Source organism: Malurus melanocephalus, unplaced genomic scaffold (genome assembly GCF_030028575.1).
Source record: "Malurus melanocephalus ecotype Western Australia unplaced genomic scaffold, MMel_1.1 scaffold_392, whole genome shotgun sequence".
In the NCBI taxonomy this organism is placed as follows: domain Eukaryota; kingdom Metazoa; phylum Chordata; class Aves; order Passeriformes; family Maluridae; genus Malurus; species Malurus melanocephalus.
The window spans coordinates 527,819-548,482 of record NW_026623624.1 but is presented as its reverse complement, the minus strand read 5'-3'; the positions used below and the strand labels follow the sequence as shown (position 1 = coordinate 548,482).

Here is a 20,664-nt window from a genome sequence, read left to right as displayed (position 1 = left end):
TGCTGAAGCTTAAATTAATGTATTTGAATAATTGGGGTTTSCAGGAGTTTGAGTTCTTAGTGGTTTCATGTCTGGGGGTTTTGTTTAGCTACTCCTTGGTTAAATACATAGTAAACKAGGTTATAATGATACTCTATCAAATTATATCAAATAGTTTGGTTCCTCCTAAGGGAGAAAACACACTCCCTGAAGAATGWCAGGACCAATATCATGAGATGGAATTTCCAAAGATAACAAAACTTTTTGGGATTTTGGGGTTTTTAAAGTGAGGAATTGATAGGAAAATGAGTATTGTGCCTGTGTGAACCCTTCCATGTGCTTGGCTGCACGTGTAAGTGTTGTGAAAGTGCTGACTTGTTTTTCTTTCTGTGAAAATTGTCATTTGAGAATGAGACAGACTCTGATTTTGGTACTGTTCCTCCTTGTWGAGATAATGTTTGGCATTCTGGTTTGTGCTAAACTAAAACTGAACTTCCAGAATATGTGCTCAAGGATTACAAGCATAAAATAACCCTGCAGAATTTGAAACTTTGTTTKAAATAGCATAGCTCACTTTTTTCTTCCATTCTGTTGGTGCTTTTTAGATAAACAGTGATAATCCCATGGCGCCAGTGGTGGCCTAAAACAAAATGGGATAAATATCTTGGGCAAGGATAGAGTGTGAATGATTTATAAGATTGTCTGGAAGATTTTAATCGATGTGACATCAATGGTAAGTCACTTTAGTCAAAAATCAAATTTCTCTTGGAAAACACAGAGGCCCAGTTAATGTAGATTTTTTCACAGCTATTTTGAAAATACACATTTACTCTATGTTTGATTCTTCCTGGGTTTGTCTTCTGCTAAAAATCAAAATATTTCAATAGAAGTACATTGATAGTTGCTTTACTTGTCTGTTGTGTTCACTAAGACTGTTCCAGAATCCAGCTCACTTCCTTTTAACCAGCTACACCAGTTCTGACCAGCTTAATTCTTGTCTTATAGAAGTTCTGTGCCTGGGGTGAGTACAAAGTTAATACTGCTTAAAACTTGAACTTAAACCACCATTGTATAGCAGGTGAGTGTGAGTAGTGAAGATCTTACCTCTGGCCTTCAGGTTTTCTCTGTTAAGGAACAGCAGATCCCTGACTTATCCACCTTTGTAAGGAAAGCCTGATCCATGGAACAAACAGTACATGAGCCCTGGAAGCGGAACGAAGGAAATGTAGTTTATGTCAGTCAGAATTGTTTGTTGTCTGATAACATCGCTGTCTCAGCAGGGAAATAATTTCCTGTAAACAATACGGTTTTATCTGAAAAATCTGCCATTTTAATAAAGTGAAAAATTATTTTTCCAAGCTTCACACAAGCCTTATCTCTGTCTGACAGGAAAAAGGGAAGTGGCAGGGATGAAAGATGCTTTGTGAAATGAGCTGTGTTTACTTAAGGCTATGGAAAACATGCTGGAAGCATATACATWAAGTTTAATGCATTTCTTTTAATAAACACATTACCTCACATATTATTAAATTAGTTGAATTGACTAACTATCATCTAGTGGAAAMTGTGATCTGTTAACAATCTTCTTTTGGAGGTGTTTCACACTTAGTCAAAGGAATTTATAAACTAGCAAATCTCTCTAACCTGGATTCCAGTCCACTGTTGACATTCCATAGAATCTTTTTTACTGCCTGTGATATCCCACTGCACATGAAGTCTTGTTCATGTCATTAACTGTTTGCCATAATTACTATAGGCTGCTTCCTGCCCATAATGGACACATAACACACCCAGGATTTCCACTGTCACAGCTACKCTGGTTCTCCAGGCAGAGGCACTTCTTGGATGGATCCCACGCCAAAGAGTTGACATTGGTCTGGCTCTGTCAGCTGGAGACCCAGACTTCGTACCCTCAGAGAAGTGTTAATGAAAYCTGGCTTCTGCTATTAAACAAAGAAATACCCCTGACCCCTGCCTGCTTAAATTGGTCTTAGAAAGAAGTTGCGGTTATGGGATAGACGCAGGAAAGCAAGAGGCAAACTGGACCTTATCAGAARACAGAATCTTCAAGGGGCAAAGGGGAGGAAAGATAATAAAGTTTTCAGGTCAGAGGCACTAGTGTGYACATGTTGGTTTTTACTGTTCTACAGGATTTTGAACAGTGATGTTACATCTGCCACTAGTAAATATATTTATATGTGTTTAGCTCAGGCTTCCTCATATTAGAAAAGTTAGTTTTCACTAAGTTAAGAAGTTGTGAGGAATCACTTCTACCTCTGTTCTTTATGCTATGATGCTTCTTGGTCAACTAAATTGATAGGTGTTTTGTAGGTTTTTGAAGGACAAATTTCCCAGATTCATATGTTTTTTGCTCCTTTCTGAACATTTTGAGTTTTTGCTGTATAGAGTTTTTTCCTGCTTTTAATCAGGGAATTCAGGAAATGGAGACTTCAGCCATTTCACATGCTTAGTAGCAGAAAATAAATATTTAAATACTCTTTGATAGTGTTTCACGGTAAGAGTAAAGGTTTTAAAATAATTTTTCATCTTTTTTTTTAATACTAAAAAAAATCAATTGCATGTTGAACAATCAGAAATAATTTCCATACAGATGCTTATCTTAAAACATTTTTCTATTTATTTAGACTTCTTAAAGTGCGGATTTAAGATATTAAAAACTGTATACATATATATAGGGTGTAGTGGTAACAACAATGAAGATCTAGTGMAGTTTCCCATAGGTAGGGCAATGCTGATGAATGCTGAAGAATGTTTGCTAACTAGTGCTTCAGCTGATGAGACAGTAGTTTGTATTGTGGGATGCAGAACGAAGGCTGCGATTCCTTGTTAAAACAGCATCCTTTTATGATGCTGTTTTAATTAAACATCTGTTTGTGAGGCTCTGGCCTTTCACTGGCAGCTCTGGTTCAGGAGCTCTTGCAGACATGGCCTGCATGCATGGGAACTGCAAGAGATGCAAAGGYTCTGTTGGTCCTTGGCTGGATGTCCTTCAGTGTGTCCAGATGGGACATTGGGAAATACTTTGTGTCCAGAGCATTGAACTTCCCTGTATTTTTGTTTGAGTTGCAGCATTTCTGCTAGAAAAATAGGTAAGTAAGGTCACATTAAAGTAACGACTTCCAAGGGCTTGATCTCAGTGACAGCTCACATCTGTTAATTAGATTTGATGGCTGTTTTTATGGTAWTGTGATGTGGGAGCATGTAATCTATCTAAAATTGTTGTGACTGAAGGCCAGATTCTGACTCCAATAAATTCCATAACATCTGAGTGACTTCACTGATTTCTGAAGTATTTTCTTCTGGCTTTCATTAATATGAATGAGATTATAATCAGGCTTCAGTTTTGGTTCAGAATATATCGGAAGATKATACATATGAGCAAATGTAAGCAGTCATAAAGCACGTGAAGTGTCCACAATACATACGTSGGTTTAATCACAAGTTTTGCAAAATTGACAGCTGAGCTATGACAGGGATGTGTAATTTCTTAGCAGAGTTTCTCAGTATGAAYATAAAACCAGAACTCATACAGTTTTATTGGATGTTTAAGTAGTGGTGTCTGTGCTATAAAAATAACCCAACCCAAACCCTTGCCATCGTGTGCTAATGAAAGGAGACGGAGCAGATGGTTTTTAGGGGCTACACTTCAYGTGTTATGCAACTGTGCTGTTCTTTCTCAGAAAGAGAAGTGAGGCAGAAAGAAGTCTAGCTAAACCTTTAATGCCTAATTTTTTCACTCATTGTTAAAGGAACACAGAAAATGTCCTGAAGAATTCTCCAAAAATAGAGAAAATATTTGGGTGTGCAAGCTACAGAACTTCTTTGCTTTTACCCTCCTATTTGAGCAATTATCTCATTATAGCACTGGAGTTACAGATTAAGCACACTCAACATGTTTTTATCAAGGAGGAAGGGAAAAGGAATAATAAATGGTTCTTGGATAAGGAAAAACCTTKTAGCATGGCCAAGAGAACAATGCCAGACAGAGCACAGACTTGCTTGGGTTTGAGACACTGCCCAATGAAACCTGAAGATCTGAGTTTACACTGGAGGAGTAATAAAAAAAGCAATTCAAACAGCTTATGCCAATTAAGGAGTTTAACTGGAGCCTCTGTCAGCCCTAGTCTGGGGCGAAATGGCATTTAGAGAACAGAAGTCACCTTCTCTTACACAGAATGCYTGTAGACTATACAATTCAGTGGTGKTGTCATCACATTTCAGTAGCTGAAGTATTCAAAAGATGAGCAGTGATTTTTTAGGAAAATTGTAAAACTAAATTTTCCTTAAAACATTTTGTGGTATAATTTCTACACTACTTTAAAAATTCCTCTGTTAGAAGGAGGGGGAAGGAGGGGTWGGTTAAAATACTTGCAAACTGTGCAGTGCATATGTTTTCCTTCTTGTAARGAGCAAAGAATGAATAGGTGGTGATTGGACTTTTTGCGAGTCAAGCAATATTACTCTGAAAAAAAGACTTATTTAGAGCTTTTCCCTTTTAATGGATTCTCCTTCCATCATCCCTATTAACTATGTTGAAGAGGGAAGTATCGGGCTGTGATAATTGTGGAAGTTGCAATGCAGGATGGAAAGACTAATGAGCAAATCAATGGTATCAACATTACACAGGTTAGATCCTTTAGCTTTTTTTTTCATAAGTAGGTATGTGCTTCTTTAGAGACTTGTTTATATGGTCAAAGTGGTCCCATCAATCTCCTTCAATAGTCACTGCGGAATTCTAGATTCTTCTGAGGCCCTCTGTAAGCAATAGGCAGACAGGCYTAGATCATGGAGTCACAGAAGGGTTTGGGTTGGAAGGGAYCTTAAWGATCATCCAGTTCCACCTCCCTGACATGGGCAGGGACACCTTCCACTAAARCAGGTTGCTCAAAGCCTTGTCCAGCCTGGCTTTGAACACYGRCAGGGTTGGGGCAKTCACARTTTCTCTGGGCAGACTGTCCAGTGTCTCACCACCCTCAGAGTAAAGAATTTCTTCCTAATACCTAACCTAAAGTTTCCATCTTTAAGTTTGTAGCCTTTATTCCCTGTCCTATCACTACAGTTCTTGAAGAGTCCCCCTCGGGCTTCTCTGTAGGCTCCTTCAGATACTGGAAGGTTGCTGTGAGTTCCCCGTGGAACCTCCTCTTCTCAAGGCTGAACAACCCCAGCTTTCTCAGCCTGTCTGCATGGGGGAGGTGCTCCAGTCCTCAACTTTGTGGCCTCCTCTCCACTTGCTGTAACTGTTCCATGTCATTCCTATGTTGGGGACACCATAACTGGACAGAGTTCTCCAAGTGGGATCTCACAAGAGCAGAGCAGAGGAGAGAATCACCTCCTTGACCTGCTGGCCATGGTGTTTTTGCTGCAGTCCAGGATTTGTTTGGCTTTCTGAGCTGAGAGTGCTCACTGCCAGCTCATGGTGTGTTTTCCACCAGCCATCACTCCCAASTCCTTCTCCCAGGGCTGCTCTGAATCAATTCTCCACCCAAACTGTCAGTGTGTCTGGGATTGCCACAACCCAGGTACAGGACCTTGCATTTTGCTTTGTTGAATTTCATGAGATTCAATCAGCCCCACCAYTCCAGTCAGTCCAGGTCCCTCTGGATCAATCCCTTCTCTCCGGCCTCTGACTGCATCACACCGCTTGGTGTGGCCGGTGAATTTGCTGAAGGTGCCTCAATCCCACTGTCTGTATCACTGACAAAGTTGTTGAACAGCATCAGCCCCACTGATCCCTGAGGGACCCCACTCATTGCTGGTTTCCAGTTGACCACAACTCTTTGTGTGCACCATCTAGCCAGTTCTTTATCCATCCATCCATCCATCCATCCATCCATCCATCCATCCATCCATCCATCCATCCATCCATCCATCCATCCATCCATCCATCCATCCAATCCATGTATCTCCAATTTGGAAACGAGGATGTTATGTGGGATAGTCTCAAATGCTTTCCATAAGTCCAGGTAGACGATGTCAGTAGGTAGTGGTGGTAGTTTTCATTTTTCTGGGAGGGAACTTAAGGTATGAATTATTTAATGACATGTTAATTTTGAAGAAAATTGAAGGAGATTAAGAATTGTACAGCAATCTGCTGAAGTCAAACATGATGCAATGTCTAATCAAATTAACATCATACAAATCATCTAGGAACTGTCAGATTTGTGTAGTTTGGGCATATCATGATTGTCAAATTCCTACTGTAGAGTTAATAAATCAAACCCAGCATGACTGGTGCTGTTTTTCCTCTCTGTTCCACTATCCTATAAATAGCTCCCTGTTCCATGACAGCAGTGGCAACTTTCCCAGCAGGAATACGATAACAAAGATGTCTATCTTCTACACTTCTCTTTGTGCCTTTTTCAGTACTACTCAGTGGTGTGGAGAATATGCTATTTGTACTACGAATATACCTTTTTATTTGGTGTGTATATATATTTTTCCTCTTTCCCTGAATTACAGTAAAGAAGAGAATGAAATCAGGGTGCTGTTTAGATACTRTGCTGCACTTTTTATACATAATCATAAATATAAATAATCTTATATTTTGACAGTGCTACATTTWGAAAAGCATCAGGCAAAGTTTCTTTTTCACATGCATTTCTTAACTTTCATTTCTGTAATACAATTTCTTGTTTAATAGGTCCCTGTGTAAGAAAATAACCCRCAATCCAAAAGTACTTAACAAGGGAAAGCCACCATTTAAACCTGCACAGTGTTCCAGCTGTGCTGCTGTCTCCAGCTAGTCTGACATCACCTACCAAAGGAAAAACATGCTGTACAGTTGTAATAGGATTAAACAGTAAAAACCTGCAAGCAGAAATGTGATTAATACAGAGTATTTTTGAGTCCTGCAGTGACTATATTGCTGCACTGAGAAAACCGGAATCTGTTTATTGAAGTGTTTTCAGTATGTATATGTTTTTCTGAAGTTATTTATAATTGTTGCCTTTCTCTCAGGCCTGCAGGAGATAATTTTTAAATTAACTGTGCGGTGTAATCAGTATCAGTAGACCATACAATCCTGAGATGTCAAGAATTATGATAAGCCTCGTACTAAGCTCTGGAGAGATTTGTAACTGTGTAGTTTGCATTGCCCCATTTTTATTAGCATTTTCATTATAAAGTTGTTACTGGAAGCATAAAGTTAATGTTCTGTAACAAGAAAACAGCAATTATCCAGTCCTAAACAAGAACTCAACATTAAACATGGCAGATAAAAATAACAAGCAGATACAGTTACTGCAGACAGACACTGTGGAAATAAAATAATGTAGCATTTACARTAAAGCAATGACAACTTTTCTTTCTAAAGCATAAAGCTTAAGCCAACCAACCCCCTATAATTTCTGAGCATTCATCTTTGCATTTTCAAGTGGAACTTCCAAAAGTGCAGAGCATAAGCGCAAATTGTGTTCTCTTTGAAATCAATGAGAAAATATGTGATAAAAATATATGTGCTAATTAACTTTAAAAAATTCTCTTAAAGCTGGGTAGCTTTTAAGAATACTCTATTCTGTGTCCTGCCCCAGCATCTATATTAAATGGATACTTGCTGATTACCTCCACAGCTGTAAATATGGCTCAAATTTTCCCTGAGTGGAAAAACAGTTTAAAAAACCCAGGAAGAACTGCTTGATTACTTTACAAAGTTTAGTCTTTGCTCTCACTAAACAATGGTCCCTTTTCTTTTAAAAATAATGAAACACGTCCACAGGGCCGGATGGGATCCACCCCAGGGTAGTGACGGAATGGAGGAAGAGCTCTCCCTGCCCCTCTCCATCATTTATCAGCGGTCCTGGCTAACTGGGGAGGCCCCAGCTGACTGAAGGTTTGCAAAATCCACCTACATGAAGGGCTGGAAGGAGGATGTGGGGAACTACAGCCTGAATGGTGCCAGGAGAAGTCATGGTGCAAATTATTGTGAGCGTCACCACAAACAGAATGGCCAAGGGATCAGTCCCAGCCAGCATGGGGTCATGAAARGCAGGTTCTGCTTGACCAGCCTGACCTTTTATGACCAGGTGACAATGTAGTGCRTGAGGGAAAGGCTGTGGATGTGTCTATCTGGACTTGCGCAAAGCCTGTAACCCTGTCCCCCACAGCAGAGTCCTGGAAAAGCTGTCAGCTCAGGGCTTGGGCAGGTGCTCTCTTTGCAGGGTAAGGAGCTGCTGGGATGGCCGGGCCCAGAGAGTGGTGGTGAATGGTGCCACAATGAGTTGGTGTCTGGTCACTAGCAGTATCCCCTGGGCCCAGTCCTGTTCAGTATCTGTCCTGCTGATGTGGAATCAGCAGGAGGGCACTGAGGGTACCCTCAGTGGTAAATTTGTGAAAACGTCAAGGTGGGTGGGAGTGTCGATGTGCTGGCAGGTAAGAAGGCTCTGTGGGATCATATGGTCAAGTTGGATTGATGGTGTGAGGCCAGAAGGATGAAATTCAAGGGCAAGGCCTGGGTCCTGGCCTCATGTCCCAACAAGGCCCTGCAGYGCTCCAGGCTGGGGACAGAATGGCTGGAAAGYTGCCCAGTGGGAAAGGYCCTGGTSGTGCTGGCTGCCARCAGCTGAAAGTGACCCAGCATGTGCCCAGGTGGGCAAGAGGGCTGGTGGCCTCCTGGCCTTCYGTGTCAACAACAGKGTRGCCAGCAGGACCACAGCAGCGATTGTCCCTGTGTGCTGGGCACTGGGGAGGCCGTATCTCAAGTACTGTTCCCAATCCCTTACCACAAGAGATGCTGAAGGGCAGGAATGTGCCCAGATAAGAGCAGTGGAGATGGGGAAGGGTCTGGAGCACAAGTCTGATGAGGAGGATCTGGGGCTGTTCAGCCTGGAGAAAAGGAAGCTCAGGGGCCACTAAATTGCTTTCTACAACTACACAAAAGGAGGGTGTATCCAGGTGGGAGTCAGCCTCTTCTCCTAAGTGASAGGACAAGAGGCAATGGACTTTAAGTTGCACCAGGGAAAGTTTAGGTTAGATATTATTGCATGTTCACAGAAAGGGTGGTCAAGCATTGGAACAAGCTGCCCCAAGAAGTGATGCAATCACCAYCCCAAAGGTATTTAAAAGATGTGTAGATGTGGCACCTGGGGACATGGTTCAGTGGTGAATTGGCAGTGCTGGGTTAATGGCTGGACTTCATGATTTTAAACGTCTTTTCCAATCTAAACAATTGTATGATTCTATGAGATGTTATGAATCAATTAATATTGTTACAACTCCCATTTCCACCCTTCTCTCAGTGCAGTTGTCTGTGAGCAGGTTGAGAGAACTAAACCAGGGTACATAYAATTGCTTTTAAACAATTGTTGTGYAAATTTAATATAGAGCACATGGTTTCACAGTTTAACAGGTACCGTTAGACAGCAGTAAACTTACTGSCCAAGAGGACTGAACAGCCCAGGGCAAAAGAGTGGGCAGAGCACTAAATTGTTTTGTCACCAGGGACTGTCACACCCTGCACTGCATGAGTTAAGTGTGGAATGAAGTGTCCATACCTTTCATGGCCAGACTAAATCAAGACTGTCAGCCTTGATCCTTAGGTCACAATCACATAATTTACTGTTTTCTCTCACAGGACAACTGTCTCATTTAGTCAATTATTGTGTCTTTCCTCTACAGAGCTTTGCCTGCTCCCCGTGATTTGCTTATTTTGTTTTGGGTGCTTATGGGACATTTATTGATTTGCTATTTCAACAGAAATTACTTTATTGTCTCAAAGTGYTCATAGGGAAAAAAAGGGAAAGTGAAGCACTGAAGTTCAGGGCAAAGTTTCCCTAATTTGGTATATTGAATGGAAGACATCAAGGATAAGGGTTTTATGCACAGATGCAAAAATTTTCAACTACGGAAATACATAATGCTTTTTAMAGCACATTGCAAATGCCATAGTGAGCAAGCAGAAAAGGAGGAAGATGCAATTAATGAACACTGTGTTTGTATCATAAATGAACTCTGAGACAAAATCTGTTCCTAATTTCTCTTCATAAAACCTCATGTTTGCTTCTCAACATTTTCCAGCTTCTGTAACAAAYGAGGCAGTCTTGTGTTACAGACGAGCCCCTGTGCTGTGTAGCCCTCATTCATATCTAGGTCAGGTACGTCAGCAATGCTGAATGAGTCAGAGATTCTGAACAAATGCAGTGTGTGACTGTGGGATGTAAAAGATTCCCAGAAATAGCTTATGCAGAACCAAATGGAATGAAAGCCATACAAAGCACTACTAATTCTAACTTTTGATTGATTTTACCACCTTAATTCCATGGGGCTGCTCTTATGGAACAGCCAAGCGAGGTGTACTCTTGTTTCACGCTAGGGAATACACATTTTCAGTRAAGTGCTTTTCCTATTTGTGAATAAAGCCAACCCATGTAACWGGAAAGTCAGCATCTGCTGTGCCCTCAATAAGGGCATCCACACTCGCGTGAYGGATTCCAGCTCCAAAAGCCCTGTGCAATACTGAACTTGCTCTATATTTGAACTTTGCATTCTCTAGCACTTGGTAGAGTTGTTTATTACTACTACTACTTCTATTATTATTATTAATCATTCAAGAGTTGGTTCAGGAAAATTCAACTGATACCAGCCAGGCATGGAGGTTATGAGAAGAAACAACTCAGTGGGCTCAAGAGAGGGAGCTGTATTTGATGAACACTTTTGTGTTCAGGAGTTTATCTGCAAGTGGCTAGAGAGACAGCGGGGGTGAGAGAGAAAGTGCAAAGAATCTGGAAGGAGCACTTGAGAAAAACAGGGAATGAAAAATGGGACCGGGACCTGAAAGACAACAAAAGAGTTCAGACAAGGCGGTGTGCAGGAGGGACAGGGAAAGTTTTGGCCTCAAATTTTGTCAATAAGGAAACTGACAGAGTAAGATGCACAGGCTGGGATCAGGCTCTCCTTTGAGACAGGAACTGTTCATAGGAATCACAGAATACCCTGAGTTGGAAGGGATCGTCAATGAACATTGAAGCCCAAGTCCTGCACAGGACAGTCCCAGGAATCACTGCTGTCTGTGTCGAGAGGGCCCTCACAATCGATGTTGGTGATCCCAGTACCTGGATCTGTGTTGTGTGTGGTGCAGCTGAACTCTGCTGRTGACGAGTTATGTGTCTTCTAATGATGACACGTGGTGAAATTTCTGGAAGAACTTGAGGGTATTTTTGTTGAAGCTGTGAAATCSTTGGTTCAGTTGCAAAATCTTTGCTTCATGTTGCTCTGTGACCTGGCCCAGCATCCCAAAGTGATAGCTTTTCTCTTTCTTTTCTGACATCCAACAGACAGACTGCCCAGGTATTTTGACTGGGTCAGGCAGCAGAGCTCAGAGGTACAAGAACAAGCCTTTATTACTGTAGCCTTTTAAACAGGACATTTTGATTGTGCAAAGCAGAACTGTATGCAATCTCTGTATGTAAAAAGTAAACCACATGGCATGTTGATGCTCAACCAATGGTTGTATGTGCAGTATTTGGGACAAGTGCTTTTCTTGGCAGGAAAATCCACTCCATTTACTGTAGTAAGGCTCAGTGACTCAAGGACCAGAGAATGTTCTTTCAATGCCAAGGTAAGGATGAATATTATTCATGTCCAAAAAAGAGCACAGTCCCTTCCTTTCATGGGCAGAGTGTGCCTGAATGTAAGCGTGCTTTCATCTTTATTGCTCCTAGAAGTACGGAACATTCTCCAGAAGATATGTGACTGTGGGTGGGAAGAGGAGCAGAAAGGGGCACGAGGAGCCCAGAAGGTGAAGAGGGCAGGTCAAGGCAGCAGGRTAAAAACAGGTTCCCAATGCTTCTCATGAGGTCAGAACACCCACTGATGACTCTGCTATAATATTGCTCTTTTATTTACATCTGGTCAGAGGAGACAAATTTTGCAGAGGAGCAACCAGAGCCTCTGGAAAGGTCTGGTCTTTCCCTTCCCAGCCTTCTATCTGGGTCTCTGACATAAATTTTAAAGAACATGATTTTGTAAGAGTTGTCTCATCTAAGTCATTCTTAATAAGAGGAGCATTGCTGGAGTGAACCACTGGTCAAGTAAAACAGCCCAGTCTGTCTGCTGGGGGTGAAAGCCCAGCCTGGCCCTGGCCAAGCCCTCCTGTACCTATGACTGACAGAGCAAARCTCAGTGTAAGGCTGGTAGTAACGTGACACTAGCGAAGAGGTGATGGTTTTACACACAATGACCCCGCTTTCTTGCAGTTGCCTTTTTTCATGCTCATTAGTACCAAGGGTGTCCGTTCAGACACTCCTGCCAGAATTACCTGTGGTGAAGCAGAGGACAAGGGACACACAGCCTGGGTCCCCCTGTTCAGACCTTTTACCTCAGAGAATAGGTTTAGATTAGGAAGATATCCTTTACTGTGAGTGGCAAGACTGCCACAGATTGCCCCGGAAACTTGTGGATATCCCATTCCTGGAAGCGTTCAAGGCCAGGCTGGATGTGGCTTGGAAAAACTTGATTTAGTGGAAAGTCTTCCTGCCATGGCACAGGGGTCAGAACGACATGGTTTTTAAGGTCCCTATTAACCCGGTCCATTCTACGACCACCTTGTATGTGTTGGAAGTACTAGGCTCATTAAAACACATGCACCCACAGGTGAATTAATGCGCCTTTGGCATGACAGGGCTGTGTCAGCCCAAGCTGTGCAGCCCCAGCCTCGCCGAGAGCAGGCAGCGGGTGCTCAGAGAGGCACGAAGAGATCACTGTGGGCTGTCGCGGCTGCCCCGGGTGTCTCCTGTCCCGGGTGTCCCCGTGTCGCTCTCCCCGGATGTCTCCTGTCCCGGGTGTCCCCGTGTCGCTCTCCCCGGGTGTCTCCTATCGCGGGTGTCCCCGTGTCGCTCTCCCCGCGTGTCTCCTGTCCCGGTTATCCCCGTGCCGCTCTCCCCGGATGTCTCCTGTCCCGGTTATCCCCGTGTCGCTCTCCCCGCGTGTCTCCTGTCCCGGTTATCCCTGTGTCGCTCTCCCCGGATGTCTCCTGTCCCGGTTATCCCCGTGTCGCTCTCCCCGCGTGTCTCCTGTCCCGGGTGTCCCCGTGTCGCTCTCCCCGGATGTCTCCTGTCCCGGTTATCCCCCTGTCGCTCTCCCCCTCCCGGCGCTCCCTCAGCCCGCGGGCGGTGCCTCAGGGGACGCGGCCCCGCGCGGCCGCCACTGCGCAGGCGCCGCCCCGCCCCGCCGAGCCCAGCCGAGCTGCCACTGCCGTGTCGGCCGCGGCAGATTCGCCATAAGGCGTCGCACAGGGAYCCSATTTTCCGTGTTGGTTTATTTTTYCCCCCTTTTCCCTCACTCTCTTTTYCAAGCGGGCCGCGCTCCCGGCGCGCTGTCCCGCTGAGCCCCTCGGCGATGGAGGCGGCGGCTGCAGGTGAGCGGGGCCGAGCCGGGCGGGCGGGGGAGCGCGCAAGGATCCCCTCGCGGCGGGCGGGAGAAGTAGTTCCGGGGGTTGTGGTGACGCTTCTTCCGCACGACAAGTAGTTCCCACAGTGGCGGCCGCTCTCACCCCTCCAGAATCTTGTGCTGCCGGGCGGGCTGGGGGCTTGGGGCTTGATGGGGGCTCTGGGAAGCCGCAGGACTCGGGCAGCCCGAGCCTGGGAGCCCTGCTGTGTCCCGGCTGCTCGTCCTGAGGCACAGTGAGTCGGGAACAGCTGGGAATGAGCAGCTGGAGCTGCTGCTGGTGCCGAATTGACGCGTGGAGACCCCACAGAAACCTTACAGGACGTGAAGGGGCCTAGWGCAGCCGGAGAAGGATTCTTCGTTAAGGACTGTAGTGATAGGGAGTAATGGGTACAAAGTGAAAGAGGAWATTTAGGCTGGATATTARAGAAATTCTTYRCTKTGAGACTGSTGAGGCAGTGGAACAGTTGRCCAGGAAGGTCGTGGCTGCCCCAGCCCGGGCAGTGTTCAAAGMCAGSMTGGATAAGRCMTTGARCAACCTGTTCCAGTGGGAGGTGTCCCTGCCCGTGRCKGGAGATTGGGACTGGGTGATCTTTGAGGTCCCTTCCAGCCCCTTTCCATTCTATGATTCCACGAATCTGTGCACATCTGGGTTTGAAACACTTGTGAGCTCCCCTGCAGCCGCTGTAAATAGGGTAAACAGCACAAGGTCCCCAGAGTTCAGCTGCAGAAGGCAGACAGAAAGTTAAAAATGTTTTCACGGCACTGTCATCTCAGGCCTTCACATGCCTTGTATTGGCCTGGCTTTCATTCCAGCAGTGAGTAAAGTTACACAGAGGTGGCAGCCGTAGGAATGCTGTGTTTGTGCTTTCTGTCTTTCACAATCCCTACGTGCTCTTGCAGTGCAAGTTTGTGTAGTGATGTTGCAATAATTTAATGGCTGTTAATTATCCTGTATACTCAAATTTGGCTTCTGTTTGTTATTCCCTGAGTTGACTTTTTAATTTTTAGAATCCTGAGTTATTTCTACCTGTCCTGCGAAGTACTGATTGTTTACAACTCAAACCACCATTAAGGGGTAATAGCCATAAGCTAAAACTCAGAAAGTTCAACTKCAACTTGAAGAAGAATCTCTTTTTGTTGAGGGTGGCACTGGAGCAGGCTGCATGGGGAGGTCCTGGTGTCTCCTTTTCTGGAGACATTCAAAACCCACCTGGGTGACCCATTCYTGYGTCACCTGCYCTAGGTGATCCAGCTTTGGCAGGAGGGTTGGACTAGGTGATCTCCAGAGGTCCATTCCAACCCCATCTATCCTGTGATTCTGTGAAATGAGATTATATGCCAATGATAATTGCAGTATCAGGAGAAAAACTGAGTAGCAGAATAGCTAGCAGGTGCTGTGCTACTTATGGACTGTTGCAAAAGCATTCCAGAACTGCTCTATATTCTGGGATCCAACTTTCTGTGAGAAATAATTCTCTTACTACCAGTGCTACTAATAAATTCATGTTTATTCAAATGTATTTGTTTTAATACGAAGTATTCTGAGTGTAGTTGAACCCAGAACTGTCATGAGTGTTCAGTATTTTTGATACAGCTGCTGCTGAGCTGTATCTGACCTGAGGTACATTTCCATTATGGGTGCTTCCAAAAATCAGGTTCAGAGTGTTTCATACATTGCAYCCTGAAGCTGATGGCTGATCACATAATTTATGCTTTATTTAGGGGTTCCATGTGGTTTTGGTGTCTGGTAATGCAGCTTACACATTTTGATATTGTGCATTACTGTATTTCAGTGGAACTTTGAGCAGTGTTGTGTTTAGCCACATGAGGGAGATCTTAGAACATGAAAATAAAAATGTCTTGCTATAAACATATCTACTCTGGCTTTTTCTTTTCCGTAATGATGGAAAAGCTACCTTGTTTATATGTTTGATAAAGTGATTATTCTAAACTGAAAATAATTTAATTTCCTAGTTATTTGAATATCCTAATAAATTCATATTATATCTAAGTCCAGAATTCTATGTATTTTAGCCAACATAAATGTGTGGAGGCTGTTGCCTTCTTTTAAAGAACTTTATTTAACTTTTTTTCCAGGAGCATTTGTAAAGATGATGTGTGTCAAACAGAAGAATACACTTGCTTTAATTTATGGTCGTGAGTTAAATTTCAGTTGTTTCAAATTTGAGTTTCTTTTCACAAATACAGTATCAGGCTGGTTAAATACAATGTGTTTTATTTAGGTGAGAGTGGGAGAGGTGGGCCTGGTTGAGCCATGTGGAGCTCAGCAAGTCCAATGCAAGGTCCTGCACRATTGGGGTGGGGCTTGGGGCCATCTCAAGCACAAACCCAGGCTGGGCAGGGAATGGATCAAGAGCAGCCCTGAGGAGAAGGACTTGGGTGGTGGATGAGAAGCTGGACATGACCCAGCAGTGTGCTCTGGCRGCCCAGAAACCAAATGTGTCCTGGGGTGCATCCAGAGCAGGTTGAGGGAGGGGATTCTCAGAGCCGCTCTGTTCTGCTCTGCTCTGGTGAGACCCCACCTGCAGTGCTGTGTCCAGCGCTGGAACCTCAAACATGGGAAGGATGCTATTTGAATCCTGGAACAACTCAGTTACCTTAAATAGTCTACATTATAAGTGTTCTTATTGCCATGTACAAAATACAGCATCAGAAAGTATTGAATAATTTGGATCTTAATTTTGTTTCACTCCTGGCATTTCGTGTGCCTAACAGTGACTCATGATGGATGTCTAAATAGAGAAGGGTAGGAACARGGCAAGCACACAATGATACTTGTCCAAAATATATTCTTAAATGTTCTTACSGGCTTTGCTGAGCCTCAGCCAGTCTCTTTCAGTTTAGTGCTTCCTGATCAACTTCTAACAATTCTGAACACCAAGTGTATGTGTACCCACCTTAGAATTGCAGGGTGAGATSAGCTGCAAGACAGGCAGTAGTTTCAAAGGCTTCATGTCTGTCCTTCATAACACATGGTTTTGTGGTTCTTGATTTTACACTTTGCCTTTTCTCCAGTCTTCAATTCTATCCTTCCAAAGCCAAAAAAAACACCAAAAAAATCTAATTTATGTAACTGCTTATGTGTGGAACTGTGCTGTATTGTTGATCTTCCTTATTTCTSTACCTTTTAAGGATGATGATTATGGTTGCTATTATTTTAGTAGAGGAACAATATCCAGAGATGTRAGCCCAGTGTGGATATTTTCTATTWTTTAATAGGCCTTTGTATTATCRGACCATCTGTTTTATAGGTSTGTGTGTTTTAACTGTAATATTTTGTTTCTGAGGAATGCAGTTCTTAGCCTTCTTTTGAAGKTATCTCTAAAGCGTGTGCTATAATTGAGAGATCTTTCACAGAAACCCTCTCCAAACCATTACAAAATGACAGCAAATTGAAAAGCTTGTTTTGCTRTGGGCTCACCTTCTTTGAAGGGTCTTTCTTTGATGCAGGTTACTTTTCATTGCACAGGCTCTTTGACAAGCCTGTTACTGTTGAGATATTTTTAAAATGTTCCTGCATTCTTGAAAATTTTTATTTTTCAAATTGATAAAATTACCTTTATTGACCTGCCTCACTGTATTTTTACATTAAATTTGACACAATTTAAAACCTTATTTTGTTTTCCTCATTTTTCAAAACTTTTATAAAGATGTTTTCTTCTACTGAAAGTATATTTCACTGCTATATTTAGCTGTGATGGATTTTTTTCTTCCCGTTTCTAAACCCTTTGACGATTAATATCAAATATGATGCTTTTAAATAGCCTCCATGCTCCTTTCAAGGATTGAACTTATATTGGAACTTCTTTAGTCCTTTTTGTGGTTTGTTTTGTTAAAGATGCTTTTTATCTTTATGTAGTTTGCATTGTTGAATTGAAATACAAACATTTGGCTCTTTATCACTCTTTTAAGAGGGTTTTTGAGTAGTGCTTTAATCATGGTTACAGAGTAACTCTCAAGTAATGTCACTTTGAAAGGGGTGTGTTTTACTTCTGATAAAGTCAAGAGCTATTATTTCTCCTCATTTAGTTTCCCTGACTGCTTGCTGGGTGCAACAGTCATTAATGGTGCCTTAACGTTTAATCTTGGCATCCTGTCCTGACCTGACATTTAAACCACACTGCATAAGGCAATTAAAACCTACAGTGTATTGTTATTTCTGKTTTTGTAACCTCTTTTATCCATTCCAGTGTGCCACAGTCATTCTTACCCCTGGTCAGGTTGCTGCCCGTGTGTAGTCCTTACAYTGTCCTTTTCTGTACACTGTATTTAAATTCCTCAGGAGTACTGTTACTTGTTAAGATAGCCTGTTGATCAGATTGGACCCTAAGCTGCTTCTAACAGGCCTTATTTGTTTAAAATAATACATCCTACTTTGTCTTTAATATTTTGGTAGTGGTAGTGACCCACTGAAAATACAACAATGTTTGTCAGACGCTTATTTGATGCGTGAATGTCAGTAATCCTTGTCTAGAGCGAGGCATTCCAATTTTGCCAGTTTATTAGGCTACTTTCATTATTCCAGTGAATGTGGTTTTATTTTGATAAAAGCAACTACAGAAACAAACCTAAAAATTATTTTGTTCTTTCCTATTGAAATTTTATTAATTTCTATGCCATACTTCATTTGAAAGTAGTCTTCGTGATTTTTACTGCTGTAAGGTGAATCACCTTCATCTTCGTGAACTTCTGCCCTTGTCACCTACCCTTGAGTCTTCAATTTTAAACTGTTTTTATGCTCCCTTAAATTTTTGCTTGAGTAAACCCTGATGCTCCTCTGGTTTTATTTCTCAATTTGTAATTTTTTCTTAAGATATAYACAGAGCTTCCAACTTAGTTCTGCTGACAACGGCACTGTCATGAATTCATATCTCAGGCACCTTAACTAGTTTTTTGTTTGTTTCTGTGTTATTATTTTTGTATTGTATATATCATAGAATCACAGAAAGGTTTGGGTTGGAAGGGACCTTTAAGATCATCCAGTTCCAACCTCCCTGCCATGGGCAGGGACACCTTCCACCAGACCAGGTTGCTCAGAGCCCCATCCAACCTGGCCCTGAACACTTCGAGGGATGGGGCAGCCACAGCTTCTCTGGGCAACCTGTTCCAGTGCCTCACAACCTTCTCAGGAATGGTAGAGATTTTAAAATACATTATTTCTTAATCATAGTCGTAAACACATTCACAAACTTCAGTGTAATTTTGTCTTGCATGCCATGTACCTCTTTCCTGTGTCTGAGAGCCTCTACAGGTGTAGTTTATTGAGTAAACTCCACTTAAAATCTGGCTAAGAAAAGCGGTGAATGTATATGACTGGGTTTTCCATGAAACCSTATTGAGTGGTATTGGTTTTAACATCATCTTTTAGTTTTTGCAGGAATGCATCCTGCACCAACATTGCTGTAGCATTCTTCCTTACTGTTAAAGTTTGTGGCACTTAGCTAATGGTAATTAAACTGCTCTGATTTTAGTTAGCAGCAAAGACTGAGAACAGTCATGGTCAGGGGCTCCTTTTCTTTGATTGAATGCTTTCTGCACTGATGGTTTTGTCTCAGCAGTCGCCGTATGCTGCTGAATTAAGAAACAGTTGCTTACTGTTTAGAATAGCCCAAATTCAGCTAAAGGAAGCCTTAAAATAGCTTTTGATTCTCTACTTGCCACTTCTAGTACAGTAAATTTTTAGGTTTTAAGCACAGGATTCTTGTGGTGCTGCTGTTCTAGTGGTAGCAAGTAATTTGTTTTATAGACTTCGTGTACTTCTTTTTGTCTTACCAAGGATAATGCTTTTGATTTGGAGATGTGCTGTAATACTGGATGTTAATTTATTGATGAATCAAAATAGACAAAATTGCTGRAAACCAATATTGATTTATTTCTATTTTTTCATTAAGAAATGAAGATAAATAAAATTAYTTTATGCCAACATCTTTATTAAAAWAATKAYTAAGGTGTTATGAGGTCTAGAGAAAGTAGATTTCAAGTAAAACAACAACTGAACCAATAAAAATCAGAGACATTGTAACATGTTTATGAAAATTCTGGATGTTTGAAATGGCTTTGAAAATGAAAAGTTTCTAACATGCCAAGGAGTAAGATGTGATAAGTAAATATTTTTAAAGTATTTGACAGTAGTACTGGATATCGTAATTCCTTCTACTATATTTGCCTTTTATGATCAGTTCAAACCATTGTTTTAYTAAGAAATAGTGTTGCTTGTCTTAAACAGAAGTTACTGGTGTTTTATATGGTGCTTTCATATTAACTGCTACCTCACATTTCAATGTTTCTACCTAAATACGCCATCAGAAAAAGTCTTGTTTATTGTTCTTGAACATTTTAATATCTTACATGCTTAGCATTTRTATGTGAAAAGTTCTTTTATGAAACAAATAATCTTATTGGAAGAGTTGTGCCCATTTTTTATTGTACTTGGTATTTGTACAGAAACAGCAGAAAGAAGGGAAAAAAAAAGCCCAATAAGACCAGATCCTGGTCTGATGAATAAGATTTTTAATTACAGAAAGTTCCTGTTAAGAATTTRATGAGGCAACAAAGTTTGTTTCAGCTCTGTAATAAGTTTAGAAGAAAGTAAGTAATTATTCGTATTCTGAACTTCATTACTGTGTGTTTTAGGAAGGTTGATCAGATGCATACTTATACATCCTATCAGCTTTTTYCACACACCAACAAATATCCAGTGACTTTTTATTTTTATATTTAATTGTAGAGTTCTAGTTCGTTTTAACAGCTGCAGAACTTCAAAGATACCTACAGAAGTTGTTGACTGCTGCCTACTTTGAAAGGAGAGGTGAAAAATTTTGGATACATTAGAATGATTTAGGGAATATAAACATAGATTTGTATCTTTTCTCTGTATATCTTTTAAAAGTAGTTATTAAAAATGAGCCAAAACAATACACAATGCTGAACCTTCCTTTTATGCAAAATCAAAGTTTTTGGTTAGTTAAAAYTGACTCTGGACTAGGTTTTGCCATACAATGGTTGAAAGTGTATATGACAATAACATATTCCTTGGTTCCCTTAAGTACTGTTAATTTCAGTGATCTTTCCAGGAAAAGTGCATTTTTCTTCCCTCTTCCCTCCTCCMGCTTTGAAGCAGAACAGGACAGATATTAGTTTATGCTTTGTGAAGGGTTTTGGGAATCAGGGAATCTGCTTCCTAGTCTGCAACTTGCTTTTGGTTTTTACTAATCCATTTGTTAAAATCCCCTTTGCTGTAGATATGCTGAGTGTGAAGAAAAA

At 41.8% G+C, this 20,664-nt stretch overlaps 1 protein-coding gene across 2 annotated transcripts in view; it reads left to right on the top strand.

The window, feature by feature from the left end:
• ZFAT (zinc finger and AT-hook domain containing) overlaps nt 1-20,664 on the top strand; it is a 111,722-nt gene that overhangs the window by 27,008 nt on the left and 64,050 nt on the right. The window contains exon 1 of one of the 2 annotated variants that reach the window (XM_057379181.1): nt 13,151-13,348. The exons of the other annotated variant lie outside the window; for it this stretch is intronic. Within the exon in view, the coding sequence (XP_057235164.1) occupies nt 13,330-13,348 (19 nt within the window). The 5' untranslated portion in view covers nt 13,151-13,329. Of the gene's footprint in view, nt 1-13,150; nt 13,349-20,664 lie in introns of those variants that run through there. 2 annotated transcript variants of the gene reach the window in all.